The sequence below is a fragment of the Myotis daubentonii genome, chromosome 19 (assembly GCF_963259705.1).
Source record: "Myotis daubentonii chromosome 19, mMyoDau2.1, whole genome shotgun sequence".
NCBI classification, from domain to species: domain Eukaryota; kingdom Metazoa; phylum Chordata; class Mammalia; order Chiroptera; family Vespertilionidae; genus Myotis; species Myotis daubentonii.
The window spans coordinates 4,166,233-4,189,195 of NC_081858.1; the positions used below are offsets into that span (position 1 = coordinate 4,166,233).

The 22,963-nt window shown below is 57.8% G+C and overlaps 1 protein-coding gene across 8 annotated transcripts in view; it reads left to right on the forward strand.

Moving 5' to 3' along the window:
• GRAMD1B (GRAM domain containing 1B) overlaps positions 1 to 22,963 on the forward strand; it is a 245,349-nt gene that overhangs the window by 65,221 nt on the left and 157,165 nt on the right. For 3 of the 8 annotated variants that reach the window (XM_059676848.1, XM_059676846.1, XM_059676847.1), the window contains exon 1: positions 9,877 to 10,578. The exons of 1 other annotated variant lie outside the window; for it this stretch is intronic. In XM_059676848.1, coding sequence (XP_059532831.1) covers positions 10,193 to 10,578 — 386 coding nt within the window. In that variant the 5' untranslated portion in view covers positions 9,877 to 10,192. Of the gene's footprint in view, positions 1 to 9,875; positions 10,579 to 22,963 lie in introns of those variants that run through there. 4 more of the 8 variants (XM_059676844.1, XM_059676845.1, XM_059676859.1 and 1 more) reach the window with 3 other exon arrangements.

Below are 22,963 nucleotides of genomic sequence, written 5' to 3' on the forward strand. Positions count from 1 at the left end.
AATGTGTTTCCACAAAAGCAGAAGGAGTGTTTGGACTCCTGTGTCACTTGACTTTTAATTCTTCTTGGAGGTAGAAATGAGGCAGGATAGAAAGGGGAAATCCGACCAGTGGAATGAGGAAGCAGGATCCCCCCTCCTCTCACCAGAACCGCACCCACTCTGCGTGATCCAGGGAACCGGTTAATGGCAGGAGCCCCTGGTGGTCCCTGTCTGGGAAGTCACAACAAGGCTCCCTCCCAACCAAAGGTGGAGACAGAACTTGGAACCACAAAGCTTGGAGACAACACCCCACCCCACCCCCACCCTCACCGGGGGAACAGTAAAATCCCAAGAACTAATTAGCTTCCTGAGCGACGCCCTCTCAGTGTGGCCCTGCCCACTGCTGGGTGCTTTTCGCTTCTTTCCCAGCTGCGCCTGCGCCCGGCCTTCTCTCGCTCCACCTGAATGACACTTGCTTTACTCTCACTCCGATTCGTCCTGGACATCTTTCCCGGGGGGTCAAGGTCCTGGGGGTCCCTGACCCCCGCGGAGGCCGGGCCAGCCCAGGGGCAGAAGCGGCCCGGTAACAGAAATACTATTTCCACAAGGTGTTCCCTTCACAGAAAGCAGCTGGAGCTCAGCCTTATGACCTTGGTCCAAGATGTATCTCGCCTGTGCCTCAGTGTCTCGTCTGTGACCACGGGGGGACAGGCTGGGAGAAGAACGGGCATTGCACTGAACACCCGCTGTTTCTCCCGGGCCTGGAATCCTCAGGAAGGTCTATGCTCAGACAGGCTTCTTGCTCCCACAGTTGCTAGCCTGCCAGCTCACTTCAGGGGAGGGGTTGAAGGTGTGAACAATGAAGCGCTTTCTTTCCTGAAAATCACAGCAACCCGGTCACTCAGTGTTTAGTGACCTGTCATGTTTACGGGGACCATGCAAGTGACTCAACAGGCGTCTTCCTCATAGAGTGTCACTTACTAAATTCGATTAATTGAATAAAAACGTTCATATGTGTAAAGGAACAATCTACTTTAATGAACCGTTTTTGTAAAACAAGGATTTGTATTCTATGATCATTCCAACTCATACATTTAAAAGATAATGTGCGTTTTCATACACAAGGATCACTTAAAGCAAATTGCTTAAACCTTTCCAGTTCATAGACTCGGAGCTACAGTAGAGACTCTAGGGCCCACTCAGCATAACCAATCCCCAAATCCCAGCTTCAGGCATTAAAATGCCCTGCAGCCCATGGATCGAGGGGGATTGTGAGGTCAGTCTCGGCTCCTAGAGGAGGGGTGGGTGCAGGCGCTGGGTTTGCAAACAGGACAGCTCAGAGCACAGCAGGGGGGGCAACAGCTCTTCATGAAAAACCGGAACATGGGCAGTGTGACTTCCACGGCCCGGAGCCGGGCCAGATGCAGAATTGTACAGGAATGGACTACTTGCAGGTGCTCCCTCCAGATGCTAACAGCTCAGGGGCAGAGGGAATGGCTCAGAGCTGGGCTCCAGGGGCCGCCCCAGGAAACCCTCGCTGAGCCAGCCTTCTCGAGCTCCTTCCTGTGTCATAAGAAAACAATTCTCATTTTTTGTTTGAAATGTAAAAACAAATATCCCCCTGGCGCTTGGCACACTTGCTGTTTCATGTCACCAGAACAAACGGGGCAACGTTTGCAACCCAGTGTTACCCCTCGGGCGATGAGTTAGGCTGCTCTGCTCAGCCCGGGAGGCAGTTGGGAGCTGCTGCTGCTGGAAGCAGCTCCCCATCTGGGTCTGCTGGCCTGGCCCGTGAAAGGCTCCTTTCCTGACGGGAGGGAGGGGGTCTGGTCAGAAATGAAAGGCTCATGCTGGCTCTGGACTTGACAGGAAGCATTTCCCGGAGCTGTGAGCCGTTCTCCGTGGCGGTTCAGCTTTAGTCCCCACTCTGCTGCATCTTGGCCCCTTTATCACCGCGAAGCCCTCCTGGTTCACATGTGATCTCAGTAAATTTCTGTTTAAAAAAGTCCCGTGTCTCCGTTGTCTAATTTCAAAACCAGACACACGGCAGAGATGAAGTGATGGTCAGACCAGCTCTCGGGAGTCTGCCTTGGGTCTGGAGCTCTGTGCCCACCAGGATGAATCCCTCCGGCCCTGCTGGCTCTGGTGTGCCCTTCCCGGGCCTGGAGCACGGCCTGCGCAGTGATGCGTGTGGAACGGGTACGAGGAAGAAGGTTTATAGTCGACGTGATCTCTTGCTCTCATTTCTCACCCAACGGAACGTCATGATCCAGCGAACCGTTCTTTCTGTGATTCCAGGAATACACCCGCCGTCTCTGACACGCCAGCCGTGCCTTTGTGTTGAGGGGTGAGCGCTCCTCGTCCCCGCCAGTTTCTGGTGGGAGTGGGCTTCTTGCGATGTCCCAGGGAAAAGCACTTTCTGAGACGCGCATGGGAGGATGAGTGCGCTGTAGGGAGCTTTATGTCTGTGGAATTAACCCCTCCGTCCCACCACGGAGAACTTCCGCCTGTGCCTTCAGCTGGGCTAGGATCACAGCCAGGCCCAGAGCCTCCGTTCCAGGTCGGAGCAGGGTCCAGCCGGCACCGGCTGGCTTGGCTTGGGCTCCCGCTGCAGTCCACCGGCCCATTGCGTGTAGGGCCGCACGGCTATGGAGGGGACACGGCAGGAGCAAAGCCAAAGGAACCAGAGCCAAGAGGGCAAACTTCTCTGGTTGGGGCTTATGTATCCCCAAATTTTCAAGGCTTGCAGTGCCCTGTCCCCTCTAGTCAATGGCCTCTGTTCCGGGTTTGACTGACAGGCATCTTCCCTAATCACTCCCACTTCCCTGCGCAGGCACCCACCTCCGCCCTGTTGGACCCCGTGCCCAGGTGACTCGCAGGGAACGGGCTGGTGGCTCCCTGGGGAGGGTGAAGTTGCAGCTTCCCGGTGAAGCTGCCCAGTGACCAGGCCTGTCATGTCTGGCCTCCTTTGCTCCTTTCCGATTATGACAAACCAGCTAATTACAATGTACCACTTGCACGTGAGGTCCCTCGGCAAGGACACAAGCCCCGGAGCTCTCCCTGGGACACTGCTCACCTGCTCGGAGCTGCCTCCCTGCGAAGTCCTCTGGGCGCACGCGCACCTGCACCTGCACCTGCACCTGCTGCGGCTCCCACGGGAGTGGACTTTCTTACCCAAGTGCAGTTCTTGCGCTGGCTTCCTGCTTCTCCCTCCCCCAGGTTTGAAGCAACTGAGGCCACGGTCACCTTTGACAGGCACTGGAGAGTTATTTTGTGAAATAAATGAACAGTTTTACCGAAACTTTCAAAAATCCTTTCCAGTGCCCAGTATTCTGGTGTGTGTAGAGTTTGGGCTTATTCAATATTTTTGATTGATTTGCTAGATTACCAGGTGCTGCCACGCTTCAATTTTCTTAGCAGATACAGGCAGAACCTCATTTTAACTGTCATAATCACACGGGTACATTTTGTTCCTTCGAAACATACATCTACCAACAATAAAAGACACACACATACACACACATACACACACACACACACACACACACAACTTTTCACATCCCAACTCCAGGTCCTAGAACAGAGTTTAAAATGCTGTTTGAGAGAAAATAAATGTCTCTCTTTCATTTTACTGCCTGATTTCTGGAAAGAGCAGTGTAATTGTGCGGACTCCATTCGTTCGTTCACTACTTACTCTTTAATGTACAGCAACTGCATCCCTCCTGAGTGGTTCTCTCAGAGGCTCAGTGACTTAATTACAAAATCGAACAGAATTATAGCAGACGTCCTCCTGCCTGGCTTCATCACAGCGCTGGCACCATCCATCTTTTTGAAATGCGGTCTCATGGAAACGCATGAGTTTCAAAGACCCAGTTTAAATGTGAGTACCTGTGTGAACTTCGGGCAAGTCACCTTTAAACCTATCGTCATCCTCCAGCGGCACTTTCGATGTCTGTTCTGGGTGGGTGGGAGGTCAGATGGGATTGTGTGTGATGGGAAGCACAGAGCCTCCCTCGACGTCCATCCTGGCTCCTTGGTCTTCTTCCAATTGACGTCTCTGAAGAAATCTTCACAGGCGTTCCTTCACCCTGCCCGCCCGCTCCTTGCACATTTTTCCCCCCGCCCTGTTTCAGATTCTCTCTTGCCTGGACTGTGTGCGTACACTTGATATTCCAAAAGCATGACTGATTGGTAGCAGCCTCTGAACTGGCCTGCGGGTCCTGCCTTCGGCTCCTCCTGTACATGTCGCACACTGTCACCAGGACTGATTTCTTCAGTGCAGGTCAATGATGTCATTGCCCCCTCCCCACCGCCCCTGCCAAAAAAACAAAGCAAAGCAAACACACAAAACTTGAATGGCATCCCATTGTCTACAGAATAAAATCCAAGCCGGTAACACTCACTGCACTCTGACCTCCTGCCCAGCCTCATCCCGTCCTCCCATGTGCCCATACTTCTCTCCCTCGTTTCCAAACCTCTCCATGAGTTTTATTCCTCGGTGCCTTTACTCAAACTGCTCCTTTATTCCAGAATGTCCTCTTCTTCATTTCCAGTGAAATTCAGACGGTAGGGCTTAAATGCCAATCCCTCCTCATGCCTGCCTAGGCCAGCTCTTTCCCTCTGGCTCACACATATCTCTTTCTACTCACACCCTGGGAGCACCTGCCTTTTGCACTTAATTAACTCTGCCTGCCAGGCTGCGCTCCACACACACGCGGTCTCACTTGCTCTCTGCCCCCCGCGTGGAGCTCTCTGCTCAGAAGCTCGCTCCACGCTCTAGCTAGCAGCTCCTTAGAGCATTGGACTGAATTGAAATTCAACATGAGCCGTCCTGTCCTCCAACAAGGGTCTTGTAAAGGAGCCTTAATGTAACCAGGACAGACATGTATAGCCCTTCCTTTGTGCCAATGCTTCTTGGGGCACGACACTGTTCTACTGTCACAGCAACCTGAGGAGGAAGTGAGACAGACCAGTTTAACCCGCGGTCGCCAACCTTTCGGACCTCACGGACCGCCAGTGGCAACCGCTGAGTTAAATAACTTACCCCCAAGTCAAACACTAGTGAGTGCAGGAAGGGGTCTGGGCACTTCATCACCAGTGGGCCGTGCAGATAGCATTTGGGGCCTCCCCCGAGGAGAGCAGCAGGTACCCAGAGAGCCCGCCTGCTCCTAGGGGCGTGCGGGGGATGGAGGGAACTGCTCAGCACGCCTCTTCCAGCCTGGTTGGCACAGACTGTCCTCGTAAGACTTAGAGGACACACATGATGTCGGTCTGCGCCTGGGTGTCCTGGTGTCAAGCACAGGGCAGCCGAGTGTTGTGCAAACATTGTCCTTTGACTCCCACGCATTTGGATGAGCAATAGACCAGGGAGGCTTATCGGTGACAGTCATCCTGGGGTGACGTCACTGCTCGCCCTGGCCCTGCTGAAGGCGAGGGACGCTCTGCCGACCTGACCTTGTGCACCCCCGCTGAGAGGTCCCCTCGCCTCTGTCCGCGGAAGGAGGAGCTGGGCATGGTGGCCAGTCCGCTGTGTTTTAGGTAAACTGTGTTTCCAGCACCCTCTACCTCCTCCAGCCGCAGGATTGAATCCCCAGGCCTCCTGACTCCTCAGCAGCCGGCTCCTCCCGGAAGGGAGATGCGGGAGGGGTTGAAGCATCCGGGCTCCCATACGCCCCATGCCCGTTCCCTGCCCATCAGCCTGTCCGCTCCCTGCATTTCTCTCTCATATGCGAGATATTAAAGCTGCTTGGGGGGCTCAGGGAGGTGCTTAGTATCCAGCCATCACAACGCCGGGGCCAGAAGTATGTCCGTTCAAGTGAACTTGGTTTTAGGGATAAATGAACTGCTTTTTTTTAAAGAGAGAAAATCTGGGTCTTACAGGCCCACAATGATAGGGAGGGACTGGGCCTTTACGAGGAAGGCCTCCTGTCACTGCCTCTCACTAGGCTCCAGGCACCTTTAGAGGCGCAGAGGAGGCCACGCTAGCCCTGCTGGGCATCGGTTCCAGCCCTTACCCGGCCCTACTCTCCCACCGTGAGCTGCGCACACTCATGTCCTCTTGCTCAGCCACAGGAGAGCCGAGGGCAGCACCTGGCCACCCTTCATTCGGACCTGAAGACAGTTAATAACAGGACTCTGCAGCACCCTTCGCATTTCCATGTTTCCCATGTACACCCCCCCCCCCCCCCCCCGCCAGCAACAAGCTCCACCTCACGCCTGCCCACGTGGCTTCTTTCCCGTGCCCAGGGGGCCAGACCTGGGGTTTGGCCATTCAGATGTGGGGGACAGACTGTGCGGGGAGGGTGCCTTGCGCACAGTCCTGGGGGATGGTCCTGTCTGTGCTGCTCGCGATCGCCTGCCCTTGGCATCCCCAGGCAGGCTGGATGGGCAGGGGGGCGGGGGGCGGGGGGGGGGGGCGGCTGCCCCTTTCTCTCCCTCTCCCTTGGATGCCATCCAGGAGAATCAAGCTTCACAGCTGTCACTTTCACTTCCGTCCCCCCTGGAAGTCTCAGCTGAACAATGCTGTGCAGTCTGGGCCTCAGAAGTAATAGACAGGTGCTGGGTGTCTTGTGTCTGCAGAAAAGGGAGCCTGAACAGCTGAGAATAAACAACAGTTGCCTGGTAATACGAACTCCTCGCATGTAAAGTCAGAGGCCGGCAGCCCGTGGGGGGAGGGGAGGCCAGGTTCCCCTGTGAGGGAGGCCACCACCTGTGAGGGAGGCCAGTGGTGAGGTCGTTTCCCAGGGAACCAGGGAGAAGGCTGAGAGCCCAGTGTGGGGAGGGGGAGGGGGGGAGGGGGAGGGGGGAGAGGAAGGCAGGGCTGAGATTCTGAAACGGGTTGTGGAAACTCTTTGGTCCTGATCCCCTGACACCAGTTTCTTTGGGAAATCGTTTTTCTAAACTTAGCACTTCCATGTTTGCAATAAAATACCTGACATGTTGTGTGGTGATGTATCCAACTAGCATCAGGCTGGGAAATGCTGGGGCTGCGGGGGGCCTGCTCCCCAGAGCTCATGCACTTGTTGGGATTTGGGGGCTTCTCGCTGCCTCCGAGGACCCGGGTCAAGCTCTGGCTTTGTCTTTGAGTTGTTGTTATTTATACCCTCGGGCGAAGTCCTGCCTTGCTTCTGGAAGGTCAAACACCATGTATGAAAGCCATTTACAGAGGTGTGAAGGGTGCTAGTCAGACGAACCTCCAGGGCCCTGGAGAGAGTCCAGGACGCAGACAAGCAAGGTGCCCGCAGTCCGAGCGCGGCGACGGCTCCGGGCTGCGGGGCCGCTCTTTCCTGGGGTCCCCTTCTCTCAAAAGTGAGCAGAGGCACCTGGGAGGCGCAGAGGGTGTGTTTTGAACAGGTTTTAACGGATGAAAAGTTACGGCTGAAGCGAAGAGGGGAGTGCAGGTGGAGGTGAGCACGGAGGTGTCGGGCGGGAGGCGCTCTGGGTATCAGCGTTAGTTGGGAGGAGGCTGCGCCTGGGGTCACGTGAAAGGGCAATGCTCGTTCTCAGTGGCTGCGGCCCGAGGCTGAAGTCTCACCGGATTTTAGATTTTAGGCCCAGAGTCTATCGTGGGAGGGAAAAGTGGCTGAAGCCGGTGGGAAGGAGTTCTTCCTGTCAAGAGGCACGCATTTCATTCAGTGTTTGAGCGTTAACCTATGAACCAGGAGGTCAGGGTTCAATTTCTGGTCAGGGCACGTGCCTGGGTGCAGGCTTGATCCCCAGTGTGGGGTGTGCAGAAGGCAGCTGATCAATGATTCTCTCATCATTGATGTTTCTATCTCTCTCTCCCTCTCCCTTCCTCTCTGAAATCAATAAAAATATATTTTTAAAAATAAATAAGTTCGGAGGCTCACCGTGAACTTCAGTGGGGCCTGCTCCCCGGCGAACCTCCCTTTCCCCCGAAGACCCAGGGGGCCTTCTGGCCCCTCTACTGCGGACCCTCCTCTTTTGTGTGCTGGCTGTGGCTTCCATGGGCTGGCGGTATCCCAGCCGCCCTGCTCCTCACACACCTGCGGGCCCGGCTCCTCCACAGGCGCCTCCCTGGCCTGGGAGCTTATCCGCGCCCAAAGCACTGTCCCTGGAGGACCGCCAGGCGCTGAGCCACCCCCGGGGCCTGGCTCTCCGTGTAGCTCAGGATCCTGCGTCTGCAGTTACAGCTCAGCCTCCTCGTCACTCCCAGAGCCGGAAGGAGTGCCCTGCTGCTGGCCGGGCCTGGCACCTGAGGGCAAGGGGTTCTCCTTTCTGCCACATCCGGGAGCTAAATAGAGCGACACTCAACGCCCCGAGATCCGTGGCAGGATGTGGAGACTCAGAAATGAGATGGAGCTGATGTTTGGGGGCGTGGCCTTTGCTTTTTGGCCACAGCATCTCTCTCCTGGGCAAAACGGACTCCCATTTCGGCTGCCCGGGAGGGTGTGCAGTGTCCCAAAGCCTTCACTCCCCCACGGTCACTGCAGGGCACGCGGGCCGGCCAGCCGCCGCACTCCATGTCCCGCTGGCCTGCAGGGACCTGTGTTCTCTCAGGGAGTTGTGTGACCTTCGGGGTGTGGTATCCCTCGGCTTTGGGGCCCTGTGAGATGTTCCCCTGAACGTTATGCTGGCAGAGAGGCTGGGCACCGCCTCCCAGGCAGAAACTGGCCTCAGGGGCACAGGGAAGGGGGTGACCCTGCGTGTGGAGTTAGTGGTGCGTTCTGCGTGCCCCCTGGGCTGTTTGGAAGCTCCCGTCTCTACCTGGGCTCTCCTTTGCAAATGCGCTGCACGGGGAGGCAGGAGAGGGGCTGTGTGAGCCTCTGCCCTGGCTGGTGTGGCACAGATGGTGGAGCATCACCAGGCACCCCAGCACCGAGGTCCCCTGCTCCTTCCTGGCCAGGGCACATGCCTGGGCTGTGGACTGGATCCCCAGGGGCCTGCAGGAGGCCGCCGGTGTTTCTCTCTCCCTCTCTCCCTTTCGCTCTAAAAATCAATAAAAACACATTTTTAAACAAGTGGTCTGTTTTAGACTCAGTCTTGACTGCGTTCAATGGGGTGGATCACATTTAGAACCAATCTCTAAGGTTGGTACCTGGGTCCAGGGAGTGTGGGCAGCACAGCGTGGGGCACAACAGGACTCACCCAAGCCTTCTAGGGTTCGTGATGGGGGACAGACTAGACTTCCTGTGGCCCGGCCCAGCCCCTCGCAGGCGAATTCGGAACTGGCTCGTCCCCTGAACGCAAGGGCCCCCGCTTGGCGCCTGGCGCCTTGCCTCTGGGTGCTCGCCCCCTATGTGATTCTTGGCTTGGGATGGGGCTATGGATTGACAGGGGAGCTCAGGAAGGGCAGCCATCAGCCCCTTTTCCTACTGGTGCCGTGTGCCCCGTGTCTTTCAGACCCTATGTCTGTCCTTCCTTGGTACGTCTGTCTGCTGTCTGTCTGTCCTCGGAAGCAGCCTGCAGTAACTGGCTCCCCTTGGCTCTGCCCAGGCATCCTGTGCCCCGCCCGCACCCCAAGTAGTTGAAAGAAAGCGCTTGGGAGAAGAGAGCCAGGGAAAGCCCCCGAGGTGTCCCTCAACCCTGTGCCCGGGCGGCTGTGGAGAGTGAGGGCTGAATTCTTCCATGATTTGTCCCTTCTGCTTGCCCGCGCCCCCCCCCCTCACGCCCCGTCTCCCTGCCTCGCCCCCCCCCCCCCGAAAATCAGGGGGAGAGATTTCTGAGCGCTGCCGGCCAGTGTCGCTTTGAGAAAGTTGCTTGGAGACTATTGCGTTAGGCGGGTTGGAGCGGCCCGTGTGCAGTTCCACCGGCGTCAGAGCAGCGCTGGCCTTGCCGGACCGAGGTGACCTCCTCCCCCCTCGCCACCCCGCTCCTCCTCCTCCTCCTTTATTTTTACACAGCGTCTCGCTTCCTCTCTCCCCTCCTCCCTCCTCCGCCTCTTCCTCCCGCTCTGCCTCCTGCAGCGCCCAGCCCGCTCCCCGCCAGGCCCGCCGCGCGCACCGCGGAGAGTTTGCCGACGCCCCGGCCCCGGCCGCCGAGTCCGAGTCCCGAAGGCACGACGCCCGCCCGCGCGGGAGCCGCGGAGGAAACCCGAGCCCGAGGGCGGGCCGAGGACCCGCGCAAAGTTAGGCTCCGGCGCCGCCGCCCGGCGCTCCCGCCCGCGGCTCCCGGAGGAACCGGTCTCCCCGCAGCTCAGCCCGCGCGGCCACGTGAGCGCCCGCCGAGCGCGCCGGGAGGAGCGGCGGGACCCATGCCCGCGGCCCACCTGATGGAGAGCCTGCAGCCGCCCGCGCTGCAGGTGCCCGCGCCCCGGGGCGCGCCCGAGGGCAGCGCCGTCTGGTCCAGCGCGTCCACCCCCTCGCTCCGCCGCCGGCGCTTCAGGCTGCGCCGCGCGAGGAACGTGCTGGAGCGGAGCCTGGAGGCCGGGCTGGCGCGGGAGCTGCCCCTGCCCCTGCCCGGCGGCGGGGCCCCCGGCAAGGAGCTCCTGCAGCTGCCGGCCATCGAGATCACGCCCTCCAGCGACGAGGACACCCCGTGGTCCAACTGCTCCACACCCAGCGCGTCCCCGCGCCGCAAGCGCTCCCTCCTCCGCAAGTGGCTGCGGCTTCGGGAGCGGAAGGAGTGCGGCGAGAGCAGGTACGTCCTGGTGGCCGCCTTCCTTCCTCGCCCGCCCCCCCCCGTGCCCCCCCCCCCGGGGCCCGGGAACCCCGCGGGAACTTAGGAGGAATCAGAAGCCCTCACCCCACGGAGCTCGGGGAACCAGGCGCCGGGCACCGGGCTGGCGGCACTTTGGCTGCCGTTCTTGCCAGCGACCATCTCCCGGGCCCAGGGCGGGCGATGGCTGTAGTGCCTGCCATCAGTCTGTCTGTCTGTCTCCCTGACACCTTGGCGAGGGCCTCAGGCTTCCTCATCTCCTTTGATCCTCACAGCAGAACGAATAACACAAACCACAGCAGGTGACACTCATGCTTCCCATCGGGCGCCGACATCATGGCGAGCAGCCACCCTCTCACTGTAATCCTCACAGGCCTGTTATCCCATTGCACGGATGGATGGAGGCAGCAGAGGCGGGAGGCCTCCCGTGGCTTCCCCCTTAGACTTGTGTTTCTCCTATGTGCTCCGCTTCCACTTTAATTTTTATTTAGTTAGGCAGCGGCAGGTTGCCTTTCTTGGGTCTTCAGACCTCTAGGCTTGCTCCATGCCAGGGTGGTGTGTGCCCGGGTCAGGGTGGCATCTGAGTGGTGCGGGAGTTCGCTTTCCCTGCACAGAGAGTCGGTGTAGAAAGCGCAGGCCAGCCCTACCCACCGCCCCAGGACCTCCTCCACTCACTTTCAGACTCTGGGGTCCGGGCTCCAGCAGGGCTGTGCCCTGGTGTGGAGTCACTGAGCAACGGCCCACCTTCCCTGGGACTCCTCCTCCCCGTGGGATCAGTTTCCTTCATTTCGGCTCAGAGCACTTACTGCATGTTCCTGTGAGCTCATGGTGGCGGCTCCAGGAGGGAGTTGGGGAGGGCTGGGTAGAATGAGGGGATGTGGAAGTGGAGAGCTGGGAGGAGCCTTGGGTAAGAAATTAAGACATGTGAGTGTCACCGCGTGGAAGAGAGGGAGCCATGTGAGCCATGGGGTACTGATTGTACAAGAAAAGACGGGAGACAGAAAGGACGAAACAAACCACAAGTACAGATGGGCCGCAGGACACGTAGGGAAAGGACGAGGGGGGCCTATCAGCAGGAACGGGGGGCAGTCAGGACAGAGGGGTAAGGACGGTGAGCCAAGAAGGAGGTGGAAAGGATGAACAATAAGATGGCAGTAAGCACTTATCCATCAACAAGTGACTCTACAAGCTGAAAGACACAATCAAGCAGGACAGAAACAGACTCTCCATGCAGAGAACATTCTGGGTGGCCAGATGGGAGGGGGAGGAGAGAATGTGTGAAAAAGGTGGAGGGATTATGAAGCACAAATGGATGGTTACAGGCTTGTCCTGGAGATGTAAGTGCACAGGGAATATGGTCCCTAACACTCTATTAGCTGTGGATGGTGTCCGATGGGCACGAGGTTTATGGGATGATCACTTAGTACAGTGGTTCTCAACCTGGGCTGCACATTAGAATCACCTGGGAATCTTTCTAAAATCCTGATTTCTGGGCCTCCTCCTCCGGAAATTCTGTTTCTTTGTTACTAATGTGGGGCCCCGCCCCATCACAAAGAAACAGAATTTCCGGAGGATGAGGCCCAGGAATCAGGATTTTAAAAAGATTCCCAGGTGATTCTAATGTGCAGCCAAGGTGGAGAACCACTGACTTAGTAAGTTATGTTCTGCCGAATCCCTGGGGTGTATGCCTGAAACTAATACAATATTGTATGTGAACTATAATTGAAAAATTAAAAATGATTTAAATAAAAAGTTAATATTAAAAAAAAAAAAAAAGAGAGCAGGGCGAGCCATGTGTCCTGGAGGGGACATTGCAGAACCAGCGGGTCACGTGGGAGGAGCATGCGAAGTCACCCAGGGTCCCTCTCCCCTGGCACAGTGCTGGCGGTGGTGGTCCTGCAGATGCAGATGGAGAGCTCGGTTCGGGGCTTTCTGTGGACCTGGGACACCAGCCCTTTCTGTCTGGAACTGCACACCCGCTGTCTTTCCCACAGAGCACTCTTGGTGGGAACTAATCTTGAACTAAAATAGTTCATTATGGTTTGCCAACTCTCTTCAAATGTGAGAGACCCTAAAAGAGACCCTGTTTTGGTCTTGAGATTTGCCCCAGAGGCTGAGGACAAAATGTGGGGAAAGAGTCCTGCGCTGCTGGCCAGGGCGGGGATTGGGAGGTGGGGGTGGGGGGTGTTGGTTAGATGTGAGGAAGGCGCCCCTGGTTTTGAGAATTGTCAGGATTCAGTATAATCTTCATGTTTGTTGGCGTAGGGAAGGGTTTAAGGCAGTTCTTTTAAATGGTGGCTGTCGTAGGAGAATGTACGCAGTTTGTACAAAACGGCAGACTCTGGTTTCAAACCAAATTTGTCCACCTTAAATCTCTACTCTTAACCACTATTATATGGCCTCCTGTTGGCCTTTATCTGGATGGTGATTAAAACAAAACCCTATCTGTTTTACAAACTTATTTTTTACTGATTTGAGGGAGAGAAACCTTGGTTGGTGCCTCCCGGAGGCTCTCTGACGGGGGCTTGAACCTGCAGCCTTTTGGCTGTGCAGGACGATGCGCCCAACGCCTGAGCCAGTGGCCGGGGCAGAACCCATCGTTCTTAGTCCTTGGGAATGGAAGGCTTCTCGGAAAGAAAAGCAATGGAGTGTGCAGGCACCGCAGGACTCCCGGAGGAGGAGATGGTGTTCAGAAGCAAAGGAACACACAGAGTATTGGTCTCCGAGTCAGGAGACCAAGGGTTCAACTTCAGTTCTAGCGTTTATTAGCTGTGAGGCTCGGGGACCTCGCTTGAAGGTGGTTTCAGCTTCTCTGGCTGTGGGAGGGCTATCTGTCGGCTCACGGGAGGGCTTCAGAGTAAAACACGTGAACATGCTTTGTAAACTTGCCTCTGTGCAGGGTGAAGGAGGCTTGTCATGTCTGTGAGTGCCTCCCATGGAGTGGCGTGGGCTGAGAGCGGGCGGCCGTGTCCTCTCCATGCCTGCAGCCACGCCTGAGATCCTCGCGCATCCTCACAGGATGAGGGGGAGTAGGCATGCCCGCCCAGCCTGGCGTCTTCCCTCTCCACGTCCCCACCCCAAGGCCCCCTCCACACACAGAGAGGAGCCCTGTTAGGTCTGCCGCGCTGTTTTCTCTGACCTGGGAGGAGGCCAGGGCCCCAGAGGGCCACCGCTTGTGGGTTTTAACTGCTAAATTGAACATAAAAGAGGGTCAGGAGACCCCTCTGTCCTCCTTAACCCTGAGAAGAAAGGAGTGGAGAAAATGGTGATGTGTTTGCCCGGTTTGGGGGTCCAAGGATCCAGGAGTTAGCACCGAAACGCTCCCAGTCCCATCAGGTCTGGTCATCTCCGCCCCTGCACTGTCGGCACTGCACTTGGCCTTCTTGTGACCCGGGGATGTTTGCTGGTGAATAGAGAGTAACGAGCGACTGAGCCATTCCTTGCTCTGTAGTGTCTGGAATGGAATTCTTTTTATTCATGAGTCAGGGGACACTTCCTTGAGGAGATGAGTCCAGAGCTGAGGTGGGGGTTTTTCCCCCCCCCCCTTTATTGAGACATAATTTACATACCGTGCAATTCGCTCCTTTTTACAGTATACAACTCAGTGGGTTTTAGTAAACGCACAGATATGTGCAGCTATCACCACAGTGAACCTAGAACATCCCCTTACCTCACAGACAAGCCTGAGCCCTTTAGATGTTCCCCTAGCTCCCGATTCCTCATCCCCCCGTCCCTGGGCACCGGGAATCTCCTGTCTGTGGAGGCTGAGTTTTGAATGGGGACCAAAAGCCTCTTGGTGACAGCCGTTCGGGTGTTTTGGCTTCAAGGTGGGGATGGATGACAGTGTGGTCTTGCTCAGGGATGTGGAAAGTGAGGGTGAGGAGGTGAAGGGCTGGCAGGCCAGGAATTATGCGGCGTTTGAATTTCCATCGGTCGGTCAGACAACAGAGGCGCCCGAGCTTCTGCGGGCTGGGTGCCCACACACGCGTTCAGCTCGCAGGGACGCTGTGGGCTCTGGGACCCGGGAGACACAAGGCCCGAGTGGAATTTGAAGCAACTGATCTTGCTGTTCTGTGTGAACTGGGCGGCGAGTGGAGGCCACAGCTGTGCCCTGGGACTGTGTGCCACCGTGGCACGCAATGGCTCCGTGTCTGCTGGCCGGGCCCCTGAGCCCTGCAGGTGCCACCGAGGTGGTGAGACCAGCCTGGGAGTGAGTGCTGTGTCCTCGGGGGCTCGTGGCCGGCAGCAAGGACCGTGCTGAGGATCAGAGCTCCTCTGACCGTGGCAGGGTCGGAAGTGAGGTGGAGCCTCGTCTTCCAGGATGGCATCTGCCACGCTCTGCAGGAGAGGGACGCTGAGCAGGGGTGAGGACAGGGGAGTGGGTGCTGATGCGGGCACCCAGGAGCGCTGCTCTGCTTCCCTCTCCCCAGCACCCTCTGTCGGACCCCATTGCCACCGTCTCCCCTTGGCGGTTCTGTCCCCGCTTCGTGTAACCTGTCACACCTGCTCACAGTCCAGCAGGCCGGCAGCTGCAGAGTCTTGTCACCCCGGAGCCTCGCCTCAGGCTCAGCTACATCTCCGACCTCAGGGGGCGCCTCTTAGTGATTCTGCCCATCCTGGCTGCCAGGCTACCTGCCTGGTGCCGGCCTCGCGGGGGGGGGGGGGAATTGCAGGTAATGAACACACGTCGTTGGCAAATCTATCTCGGTTCTCCTCCCCTTCCTCTTACCTGTAGAGCACGTCTTGCTTCCGGTTTCAGCGCAGTTTCCAGGGGAGGGGGGACCCCGTGCTCTGCCCCTCAGCCGTGTGCCTGCCTGCCGTGCATGAGAAGCCAGGGAGGGTGGGAGAGAAGAAACCTAACACAGGCATCAAGCAACTGCTGAGGGAACCTGTGATTTGCACGCAGATGAGTAATTAATCGGGGCCGGATAAGGTTCAAGTAGCAAAATCCCCACCAGACCCGGATTCCTTGAGGGCGGGGACTGTGCCTCACTTTGTGCCAGGTTTTCTGCTAAGCTCCCTAAATACACCATCACGCTTAACCACACACCCCCGCCCCCCTATGGGTTTTAGGGCCGAGGATCCTGAAGTTCAGGGATAACTTGCTCCTGGCTGAACTCACAGCAGCAAGAACGAGATGTGAGCCAGACGCGGTACCATCCCCAGGGCCTGGCACTGGGCCGGTGTTTGCTCACCTGCAGGTGGAGGAGGTTCTGCAGGAAGGTGGAGCGGGGTCAGAGGGCAGGGTGGCCGCTGAGGGGAAGCGTGGAGGGTCCTGGCCACGCACAGCGCTGGAGGCGGTGCCACTGGCCTGGGCGACTGGTCCTTGGGGGGCAGCTGCCCTCTGGCTGGAGGGTGGACACAGAGACGCCGAGGCGTGCCCTGTGGGCTCCTTCTCCCTGGCAAGGTCCCTCCCTGGCGTTGGTATTGAGCGTTTCCATGGTGGCCGTGCACTCGGGGTGCCAATTACATGTCAGGCAAGAGACGAGACGGGCGCTCCTGGGGCGCGTGAACAGGTGACAATGCTGCCTGCTCGGCCGCTTTCTCCCGGGTGTTATCTGTGCGCCGGTTGCTGTGACGGTCGCAGATAATTGCTTCTGGGCAGCTCTGAAGTTCTCATTAAGGCGGCTGACGGGCAAGGCCACTGGAGGGGAGCTTCCTTCCTGACCCCAGGGCTCACCACGGCCCGGCCCACGAGCGCGGAGCTGAGAGCCGGGTGGCTGCTGGGTGCTGTGCGCAGGGGGCTCTTCCTGAGCTGAGGCCCGTCCTGTGGTGACTCGCCAAGGGGCTGCCTGCCCTCCTGCTGTGCAGGCAGGTACAGCTTTTAGACATCTTGGAGGGTCTGTGCGCTCCTGCCTTCAGAGCCCGAGGCAAGTGCGTCTCGGATGGGGAAGCGTCCATTGGGTGTACAAGCGAAAGCCAAGTGAGCTTCAGGTGGGAGGAGGGAGGCCGAGGGAGATGCTTCCAGCTGGCGAAAGGGACATCGGGCAGTGGGCTGGCGCCCCATCTGCGACTGCGGGCGGCCGTGTGCCACCCCCTACGGTAGTCCTGCTGCCAGCTACTCTGTTTTCAGACCGTGTGTCTGGATTTGCGATCAGATAGCACAGTGCAGAGCCATCACCAGCCGTGCCACAGCCAGGACCACTGAGGAAGGGGGGAGGCGGGACCCACAGCCTTCACCGGGGCCCTGCACGGTGCTTTGGGCAAATGAGGCGACCTTTGTCCCTGTTCTGATTGGACGAGATAAAGAATGAAAACGATGAGCTCCATCGTGGAGGCGCAGCTGGGTCAGGGCCTGGAGCGCAGGCCTCTCTCACAGTCCGGGCCAGTTTCTAACCAGCACGTCCCCGGAGGCTTCCGTTCCTCCGAGGGCCTCCCCGCGTCCGCACAGCTACGCGGCTGCTCCCAGCTGGTGCCTCTTGCCTCCAGTCTGAACACAGAGGTTTCCTCTTCTGCTTCTGGTTAGCAAGTTCAGCCAGGAAATGAGGGGGCTGAGTAAAGAGACAAACACAACACAACACAACACAACACCAAACAACAAGGAACAACCCACCTGGTTTTCCCTTTTCTTTTGCAACCATGGAAACGGCCTCTGCCTGGGGGCCTGGTTTGGGGATGGGTTTGGTGGTAACCCTGCAAAGTGTGCCCCAGCAATTAGGAAAATACTGAACGACATGGACGGCTCGGTTAGTGACACCGTTTTCAGTCTCCCCCGGGGTCTGCCAGCTCGTTGTCTTATATAACTAAGTAAATTTTTTGTTATAAAAGACAGTGAATATTGTGTAATAAAATAGCGAGTTAATATACAATTTTTGGATAGTAGGGAAGAGGAAAATAGTCGATCATTTTATCATGCTAACCCAACTGCCTGTTCGGTGTTACTCTCTCCCTGTTATTTGTTCTCACTTAGATTTCCTTCCCCCCTTCCTCCCTCCCTCCCTCCCTCCCTCCCTTCCTTCCTTCCTTCCTTCCTCCCTCCCTCCCTCCCTTCCTTCCTTTCTCTCTCCCTCTCTCTCTCTCTCTCTCTTCCTTCCTTCCTTCCCTTCTTTTTGTTAATCCTCGCCCGAGGATATTTTCCCATTGATTTTTAGAGAGTGGAAGAGAGAGGGAAAGACAAAGAGAAACATCGATGTGAGAGAAACACATTGATTGGCTGCCTCCTGCACAAGCCCCCACCAGGGCCTGGGCCGAGGAGGAGCCTGCAACCCAGGCACGTGCCCTCGACTGGAATCGAACCTGGGACCCTTTGGTCCGTAGGCCGACACTCTGTCCACTGAGCCCAACCGGCCAGGCTCAGATTTTCTTTTTAACTGAAGGACTTCTGTTCTTCTTCATCAGCTGGTGCCTGCAGAAGGTCAGGGCGAGCACAGGCCCATGGGGTGGGAGTGGCAGGTCTGGGATGAGGAGAAAGGAGTTTCTGAAGCTCTGCGTGTGGCGGCGCCAGGAGATGGAGATGCTTCTCAGCGCAGGGAGCCCCTCACACAGCCGATGCCACGCAGCCTCGGCCTCGCGCTCCCTGTGCCCAGGCCTGCCCTGACCCCGGCACCCTGCTTGGTCCGACAGGCCTGCGTTCCCCGCTGGGCCAGGGCGCTCCGAAGCTCCTGGCCTTCCTGCCGGTTCTCGGGGCTGGGCGGCGTGGCCGCAGGGAAGCTCACTTTGAACGGGGCTGCTCCGAGCGCCGTTGCCCCGGGCGTGGGGACAGCAGGTGCTGTCGCTGTGTCTGTAACGAGCCACACGGTGCGGGCATGTGACCGTTTCCGTTCAAAACAAACAAAAAACACAAACTCCCGGGAAAGACGATTGCGCCCCCTGCCTTCATTACTTCCTCATGTCTTGAAGCCATGCTGCTGGGAAAGCCCTGCCTGGGATCTAACTGAATCCTGACCCCCCCCCCCCCCCCCATGGAGCAGTTCACACTCCGAGTCTTTGGTGTCGTCCTCAGTGTGGCTGAGAGGGCATTTGCTCGCTGTCCTTTGGGGATATTCCTTCACAGACGCGGAATCGGTACCGTGGGCTGTTCCTTCCGGATTCTGAGGGAAGCCCTGGCTTCGTCCTGCCCACACGGACTTCCCTGCTTTTCCAGTGGGGACCGTGCAGCCCTGTGGGCTTCCTGGAGGAGTCAGCAGCCACACACGGAAGACGGAGCGAATCTTCGAGGTGAGCAGATAGGAACTGGCCTGCCCATTCAGACAGGTCTCAGGGGTCCTCTCCCTCTTGCACGTCTTCCTGCTGGAATCGCTGCCCAGAACGCCTGCGTCGGCGACATGCCTCTTTTTAGCCTCAGAGAGAGCGGCTGGTGGTGCTGGCTCGGGAGCGGTCCTTCTCATAGCGCACGGTGCGGACGGTCCTTCCGGGGCCGGGGCCGGGGCCGGACTCGCAGGCGGAGGGGCGCACAGCCTGTGCGGCAGGTCAGCGTGTAGAAGGTAACTGGTAGAATGTGGAATCCAGGCTAAAGCAGAAAAAGTGGGTCTGAGGGAAAGGCCTGCTGGGAGGGAGGGGAGCAGGGTGCCCGGACCCGGTCTCACCGCCACGCCGCCGCCTGTCCCACCCTCAGCTGCCCCGTCAGTCCCAACGGCCCGGCTCTGCGTCTCAGGGAGCCTGCTCTTCACGGTGGTGGGGTCCGTGCGCTCACTTCAGCTCTGAGCAAACAGGAGTCCAGCCTGTGACGCTGGTCAGAGGCAGGAATGCTCTAGAATACAGGTCTCCCACAACCCACCCCGCCCAGCCCACCCCGTGTCCCGGGAGCTCCCCTTTGCCCAGGTGGAGCCATATCTTCATCAGTGCAGCAGAAAACCCAGGCAGCCGCGCTGCCTCTGAGGGCAGGCAGGGAACGGTTTCCCGGGCCAGCTGTCCTCGCCCGACCCCGGGGCCTGCGGCCGCGCGGGCGGAGGCTGGCTCTGCCCCTCACTGTCCCCGTGTCCTGCACAGCTTACCCAACCTCTCTGGGCCGGGGCCCCTTCATCTTTTCTTAAGTGGACAGCGCACACATCTTCATCTTGTAAGACAGAAGTAAGTAGATGGACTTGGAGAAGTGTGTTACTAAACAATCAAGTGAGACTTTGGGGGTCTGTGAGGCCTCTGGGAGCCGGCTGGACCAGTGGCTTATGGTTTCTGTGGTCATTTGTGAGATCTGATGATGGGTGCGGAGACGAGGTTTGATCATTGTAGCTGCTCCTGCCCGTCTTTTCAATATCGGGGTGCTTTAGTTTCTCACCCCAGGCCTTTGATTTCTCCTGCTCCCGCCCCCTCCTTCCCACTCCCTCCCTCTCCCCCTAAACCCACATACTCTCCTTAAAGGGCCATTCTGTCCGCTCTCCTGGCTTGGATCGTTCCTATATGATGCTGACTCTCACGTGTACCTCGGACTCATCTCTGTTCTGAGCCTGAGGCTCATCCATCCACCTGGCGAATGGACATTTCCATGGGCGTGTTCTTCAAACCTCAGCTTGTCATCCCGGACTGAACCCATCATCTTCCCTCCAGCCCAGTCCCTCCCACTCTGTTCCCTGCATTGAATTAGGGACCCTTCAGTGTCACGAGGCTTCCTGCCTCAGGAGGGAGTGTTCTTCTCGTCTGTCCCATCTCCAGGCCGTCGGCAGGCTGGGGTGTGGCTCGGGCGTCCTCCTGTCCCGCTCTGACTGCCTCGCAGCCCTGCCCCTGGGTCTGCAGCCCAGGCAGCGCTCTCCAGGGCCCCTGCTGCTCCCTCCTGTTCACCTACCGCCAAAGCCACCTTTCAGTGCCGTCCCTTCCTGGGTCTTCATAGCCATGTTCCTCCGTAGAGAATGAACCCCAGTCTTGTGACACGGACCCAGTGTGCCCCTGCAGCCCTCTTCCTCCTCGGGTCTGAGCTTCCTTAGCCTGTCCCCCAGGACTCGGGCACTGACTGCATTCGTGTCCCTACCCTGAGTGTTCGGTTAACTGCACCCTTCCTGGCTGGAAAGGTGTGAGGGCAGAGTCGCTGTTTTCAGTGTTTGTTTTACTTGGTGCCTGCCCAGCTCCGTGTGGAACGCAGCGGGAGTTCAGTAAATATGTATTTAGGGGATGAACAAATAATCAAACGCATAGAGGACTGTAAGGAAATTTGATTTTCATGAAATCCTATTAGAAATCGTTTTGGGAAGCCAGACGTCCTGTAGAAGCTGAGTGATCGCCACCTCGTCATACGCCGTTGGTGTGAGCCTGGCTTGTTGGTAGCGGGTTGTTAGTCTGTTGCTGGTTTCCTTTATGTTTTTTCCTTTATGCCGCCCGTGTCTTCCACGAGACTAAAATGCCCAGCAATCCAAGATGCTGGTCTCCTATGGGTGGTCTCTGTGTGAGAGTCGGACTTGGCGTGTTAGGTGGAGAGGGCTCATCTGTCCCGAAACAAGGCCTCTGACGGCAAGACCACATTGGGAGCGGCTCTGTGGCTGGTGGTCACCGGGGGAGGGGGGGCCGGGGGGAGGGGGGCGTACAGTCTGCACATAGTGCTTAGCCTTTTCCTGCGTCTGAGAAACATGTAACTTGGGCACATCACATCGCTGAAAGGGACTTGGTTTGTTTTCTACACTTGGAAATGGGGAGTTGTAAAATCATGTCTTGCACCTGATTTGAAGAAGCGATGGATGGAGGAGGCGCTGGGGGCTGGCGGGGCCGCTGAGTCCTCCCATGAGGGTGGGCCTTCATGTGCTCAGGGTGGGCTTGCGGACGCAGCTGTGGTTGCTGCTCTGACCTGGCCCCGGACCCGGGAGGCGCTGGTATTCGCTGCTCTCGCTGCAGCTGTCGGAGCCAGAGCAGCTGTTCTGGGGTTTGGCTCTGTCCTCCTCTTCCAGGGGAAGCCAAGGGCCAAAGGGTCGCCAACAGGAAGGCCTCTGTGTGCAGTGTACTGACAGCCCAGGAAGCCAGCTCAGCGCCCCTTACTGAGCCCCGCAGCCTGGGAGCCCGGGCGGAGGAACAGAGGGGAGAGGGGACACTGACACTGGCCGCGGGACTGGCAGGAGGCAGAGAGGCGTCCGCACGGACAGATGGAAGCAGCTTATCATGGCCTCTCCATTCAGTAGCACTCGATCCTTTTCCAAGTGACTTACAGGCCTGGGCACAGAGTGTCATTATTCCTTGTGTTTGCCCAGCACTTACCACCATGCCTGGCACCGGGGCCTTCCCGTCCCGAGCCTGTGGCCTGACAAGCCAGGCCTTCGTGTGTTCCCGCAGCCTGTGGGGCAGGGGCAATGAGCCTGCCCACGGGCACTGGTGGAAATTGACATCTGAAACGTGCCCGCATTCACGCACCTCAGGAGTGCCCCTGGGTCCTGTCATCGGCGTGCAGACCCCTTTCTGCACTGCACAGACCATGGAACCGCCTGACGCTGCAGAGGTTTCTGCGCATGTGCTGAGCTCGGCGGGCCTCTGCTCCCGATGGGTTTCCTTTCATTGATTTCTTGTCCATTCCTTTGCTCAACAACGAATTGTTCTTATTGCATCAGCATCTATTAGGCAGTCAATGCCAGTCACACAAGTACATGTGAAGTTCTACAAGTGACAAGTGGCCGAGGGGACCGCAGCGTGGTGTCCCCGGGAAGGCCTCCCTCGGCGCAGGGGCTGGACATCTGCCCACGGGGAGCAGAGCCGTTTCCGCTCAACATACGGCCTCGCCCACTTGTTCCCCAGAGCAGGTGGCGGCGGTGGCGGGCAGCGCTGGCTGGGAGGCCCGCCCTGGCCTGGCACCCCCGGCCTTTGCTTCTCTCGTTTCTATCAGACGAAGGACCATTGAACTTCCCTTTGGGTTTTCCAGTGGGAAGAAAAGTTTTGTTTTTACTAGCACTGTTCATGCTAAGGATTCAAAATTGAGGCACTTTGGGGTTATTGTCTGTGCTTCTGACCTTGTTTCTCACAGCCACGGAGGACGAGGGCCTTGGAGCTGAGGCCCCGTGGGGGACGGTGCTGCTGGGAAATGATTGAGGTTCACTGTCGTAATCAGCTCAGCAGGGCGCTTGGAGGGGGAGTAGGAAGCAGCTGGCACCATGCAGGCAACTCCAAACACACTGGGTCAGGGTAAGGGGATAGGCACTGAGAATGAGCGAATGGGTCGTTGAAAGTAAACGTTGCATGTTTAACATATATTTAATATAGAGAGAGATTACACGTGTGTGTGTGTGTGTGTGTGTGTGTGTGTGTACATATTTAACCCTAGGGCAGCTGAGGTGCTCTTTGGCTATGGGATGAACTATTATTAGCAAGGAATTTGACTTTGCCTCTTGAATGTGGTATTTGTCCTGATGTCAGCAGTTGGGTTAGATCCATCTGCCTCGGGGAGACCAAGACTCGGTCGGCCCGGTGCCAGGCGAGGACGGGGCGGAGGATGGAGTGTCGAAGCCACGCGTGGCCACTGACT